General features: G+C 42.0%; 1 protein-coding gene across 1 annotated transcript; it reads left to right on the forward strand.

Moving 5' to 3' along the window:
- Positions 1-2,559: 2,559 nt before the first annotated feature.
- On the forward strand, positions 2,560-3,265 carry LOC147446242 (uncharacterized). The gene is made up of 2 exons (XM_086526198.1): positions 2,560-3,094; positions 3,213-3,265. Exons 1-2 carry the CDS (start codon positions 2,560-2,562, stop codon positions 3,263-3,265), a joined length of 588 nt encoding a protein of 195 aa, XP_086382324.1.
- Positions 3,266-4,914: the final 1,649 nt, after the last annotated feature.

Consider the following 4,914-nt stretch of genomic DNA (forward strand, 5'->3'; position numbering starts at 1 on the left):
GAATTATATCCCATGCCTGTTTGAGTTTAGGAGAGTCCACATGCTTCAGGAACTACATCCCGTACTCATTTGTTGAGCCAGAAAACCCCGTCAATATACAAGAGATGAATAAAATGTGTGTGTTTGTGTCCTATCAACCTAGTACCTATCTATCTATGTGCGTATCCTTCTACCTAAGTAGTAAAGAGTTTGTGCCTTACCATTAGACCAACTCTTTGGGGACAACTGCTCAAATGGTCTAATCATGTTGCTTATCATAGGGATATATTGTTTTCTTAACCTCTAAAAGGCATAATATCTCACTTGAGATTACATGTTCATCGTCGATGAACCTTATTAAAAATAATTTATGAAAAATAGCAATAATATATATCATTCTTTTTTTATATGTGGAATTTTGGTATATTTTCTCTAATTAATGACGCCATATTCAGCACGCAGACGCTATATAGGCTCATAATCCTCTCATTATTCATCGTGTGTTCTGATCGCGTACCATTTCTCTAGTCCGCACTCCTCTTTGCGTTACGAGCGGTGTGTACTTTGCGCGCGCGTGCGGGTGCTCAACTGAAACAAGCCACGTATAGCAGGGTTCTCTACTACATAAGCAGATAATTAAGCTGCCGAAGGTACTTGCGTTTCCCAGCAAGAGGCTTAAGTTGTACCGCTCTTAAGAGAGCGATTAAGCTACAGGTTCTTGCGTTTGCTTGAGTGTGTGTGTGTATGAGAGAGAGAGAGAGAGAGAGAGAGAGAGAGAGAGAGAGCCCAATGGTGAACGTCGCAGGTCAAGGTGATTTGCTCGTTGGACGAAGTGGAGCGCCACCGGCTAGGTCGCTGGACTTACTGATAAAAATTGCGCGACAAAATGGTGCAGAGTGTCGAACCCTTACCACCACATTCTCATTCTCGTCTGCTCGTCAAAAAACGCATAGTTTTATTTAAATGTAGTTTCCTTTATTCCTGTTTCTTTCTCAGAAAAAAACGCACAAATTTGGGGTGAGCAGAGTCGAATACCTGAGGAAAAAAAAATTTGGGGGTTCCTACTTGAATTTTTTGGTAAAATTTTAACTTGGAATAAATAACTATAATGATAATGGCATATAATATATAGAATTGATTCTAAAATGAGCTTAAATTCTTATTTTACTTCAAATTATGCTTCATATCTTATGCAGGCTCCACATCTTACACAACCTTGAAAGCATGAGTAGTTTTTAGAGATCAGAAACATGTATGCAATCACGAGGATAGCCTCTTTATATAAATTAATGAGACGTGTTTTGTAAACTTGGCGCATGAATGATTTTTACGATATTGATTATCATAATTGAGCTACGTCATACTCACTAGGGCTTATCGTGCTATGGTACTGTGCAGCCCAGTAGTAGGACGACAGGGGTCTCTTCATCTGCAGTTGGGGTGAGATGGAAGGGAAAACCTACGAATAGGTGGTGTGTTGAAATCTGCATATGCCCAAAACATTTCTTGGAAGCGCTACAAAAACAAGAGAGGGCAAACAATTTATATGGCACCAAACGAAAAATGGAGATTGGATCATTCAAATCCGAAAGGCAAGCTACAACGTGGGTAACATTTGTGACGTGGAAACCATTGCGTAGTATAAATTGTGTACCTGTTCTTGTTGAAGTGTGTTGCATTTTGAGAGTGGTTAGCCTTCAGATCATTCATTGAGTGCATTCAATGACATACTAGGCCCTGCATAGGAATGTACCTATTTACACTTTGACCCAAGATCAAATAATATTGCAAATTTCGGTGCATAATGTCAATATTGGGCTCTGAAGGGCAAAAACTACATGGAATGAGGAAGGTGGAGCACAAGTAGTTAAGACTACAATTATTTTTCTTAAACAATAATATGGCAGCGCATACAATGCGGCTGCTGCCGTCATGAAGCTAAACATCCAAGCTTTACTTGAGCGGGACCCGGAGTTTGTCATCGCGTGCAAGAAAAAGCCTAAAGGCCTCAAGCGGCCGATCAACCTGACGGAAGCCCCTGTGGTGGTAGCCTCGCCGGCGCAGCTTTTGAAGGATAGTCAGCTCCAACAAAAAGGTTTTCTGATATGCCGAGCTGTCGTTAGGGCCTTTGCCAAGAGCCAAGCTCGCCGACGCTACCCCGACGATAAACTCACACCACCTCCTAGTTCCCGGTTCGCAGTATCAGCTGCAGCTCCGGCGGCCAAGATTCCATGCAAGGTTAGTAGACAACCCTGTAAACAAATGAATAGCCGGAGCCATATTGATGGACTCGATCCGGTAGATGGCCGACCGGTCAAATTGCCTGTTAGTAGACGGTGCTGTATTATTAATGTAAGCGCAAGCAATGATGGGCACAACATCAGCGCACAGGAAATCGGCACGAAGCAGGAGCTCCAGAATTTCACTGCAGTCTCACAATGTACTTTTGCAAACGAGCTGGACACCCATGCTGACGCCACAATGATGACAAGCAGTAATTGTTTGGACGTGAATGGTGCAATGTTACGGCTGCCAGAAGCAGAGATCAGCAACCACATTCTCGGCCTCCACAATCAGCTGATGTTGCTTCAACTTAATGAAGTGCTACGGCAGAAAAGATGCCCTAATTATGTCGAGGAAGACGCAGGCGCTACTGCGGGCATCTTCGGAGAAACCGAACCATCTAGCTCCTTTGCGGAGAATCATTACAATATGCAGCAGTCAGCTGTTAGTGAAGTAAACGACAGTGCAGATAATTACAGTAGCGCAGGTGGAGGCGTACCTCTGGCACTTCAGCAACAGGCCCAAGATCTTACTCATTTTTATGCAGCAGAGGATTGTAATACTGGCGATGCAGTAAATTTCCACAATACTGGCGATAGTGCTACTTATTTTTATGATAATCAATATGTTGCAGAGCATGTTGAGCCCCAGTATGGCGCTGCTCATGCGTACTCTGCATGGGCAACAACAATATCGGCAGATGACGGCGGGCAGCAGCTCGTATGGCCGCCTGCAGGCGCGGAAGCTCAGATTTGGCAAGCAGGCGGCGTAGCAGCTCAGGTTGTTGTGCACGAGCCCAACGTCGACTCTAACTTAATGCCGATCCGGCCAGGTGCCACCTTGGAAGAATTGGCTGCGTCGACTGCGCAAGGGGACGCCCAGGTACTACATTGTGCACTTGAAAGCAGCTATTTGACAAATTAGGCGCTGATAATTATACGTATCTGCAGGTCTCGGCTGGTATGACTATAAGTGGAGATCAGCTCAGAATGCCGTATTATGATTACATCTCGACTGAAGCACCGGCCAATGATGCTGAGGCAGAAGCTAACTACTATGATAGGAGTCACCCAAATAACTACAGCGATGTAGCTTCTGAGAATGATGAGATGATGATGATGATGGAGCCAGCTGATGTGGTGTCGCAATGGCTCAACTTGCCGCAGGACTTGAATTAGAGAGATGGGCCGGCTCGTCACGAGCGCAAAATTTAAAGGCCTCTTATTATCAACATTGGGAGATGCTCTCTACGAGGCTATTTAGGACTTGTTTGGATTGGGTTTGAATTTTATGTGTCTAGTAGTGATGGTTATTACATCATTAGCTCTTGTGAGTTTTGTTCATTTTGAGCGACCTAGTATCCATCCTCGCAAGGCTAGGACTATGTAGTAGCATCAAGTTCAAAGCTAAGTACGTTTAGCTAATCTCAAATGGGATTGTTTTGCTAGATCTTGAATTAACTAGCGTTTCTTGCTATTGAATTATGGGTGTGGCTACTAATTTCAATCGTGCTTTTCTTGTTGATTCTTTCTTTGTTTGGTTATAGAATTTGCACTTGAATGCGTCTTATTTGTGCTTTTTCAGGAGAATTTGTCCATGGTTGATATGTATCAAGTAAGTTGATTTTTAGGAGGGATTTTGGTTAGGGATGGCTTGTGTCTATACGTTTCTCTATGACTTGGGTACTTGAATATAACTCTATCCGTACAGAGCTCTATCATACGCTCTACTCTATGGAGTTTATTATCTAAGTTTGAGGATTACTATCACTGGTTCAAGACTGATATGATTTAGCTTGGGAGCCTATTTCAAAATCATTTGAGCTAGTGGGATATGTATGTGCCCAATCATTTGTGTGTCATTTATGCCTATTATGTGCAACGATGATCAAAGTTCACCATAAAGGTCAAAATGGGCTTAAGCTATTTCTTATGAAGGAACAAAAAAATGAAGCTAATAGGAAAAAGATACTACTATAACACAAGGAGATCATGTTTGATGTAAGAGACACTGTCGAACAATCTCAACCATTAATGAACAAGAACAAGTATTTGTCCAAGACACAAACGACTCTAGTTAAGGAGGTGAAAGAGCTTGATGAACAACATACCATTTCACTACATGGAAAAGGTCAAAGTCTTTTGCCCCAAGCGCTAAGTTGTGTATTCATTGTCTAGCTGAGCTTGCAAACTGATAAACCTCTTTGAGTATAGCACATTAAGGTTTTTCCTTGTGAAGTCACATGTGTAAGGATATTTTGATACCTATAGTGGATCCAACTTTCTATAGTGGTAAGTCAACTTCCCTTCCCCCTTTCCAAAAAACATATGGGCATCGATCAGTAATGCGGCTTTATGATGCTCGTATGAAAGCCATTATTTCTCCTTAGATTCGGGCGGCACTCGATCAGTAACGCGGCTAATTGAGTATCATTTGTTAGAAGCATCTGTTTTTGCATCAATGTGTAGTTCAGGTCGTTAACTTGACTGTACGAACGTCATTGAATAATTTGTATATACATGTGCAATTAATTTTTTAAGTATTAAGTATATGAAATACTTGGTCGGTAACGTGGGTGTGAAGGGTATTTCATATACAAATGTTTGATTTTGTTGTTTTTAAGTGTTCTTATGAACTTATATACTAGCTAAT

Source organism: Adiantum capillus-veneris, chromosome 12 (genome assembly GCF_014529385.1).
Source record: "Adiantum capillus-veneris isolate H3 chromosome 12, ASM1452938v2, whole genome shotgun sequence".
Lineage (NCBI taxonomy): Eukaryota > Viridiplantae > Streptophyta > Polypodiopsida > Polypodiales > Pteridaceae > Adiantum > Adiantum capillus-veneris.

Bases quoted from the DNA above. Each gene is read 5' to 3' on its own strand.
- LOC147446242 (XM_086526198.1), top strand. From the start codon at position 2,560: ATGTTGCTTCAACTTAATGAAGTGCTACGGCAGAAAAGATGCCCTAAT. The intron at 3,095-3,212 runs GTGCCACCTTGG...ACGTATCTGCAG, and splicing joins CTTAATGCCGATCCGGCCAG to GTCTCGGCTGGTATGACTAT.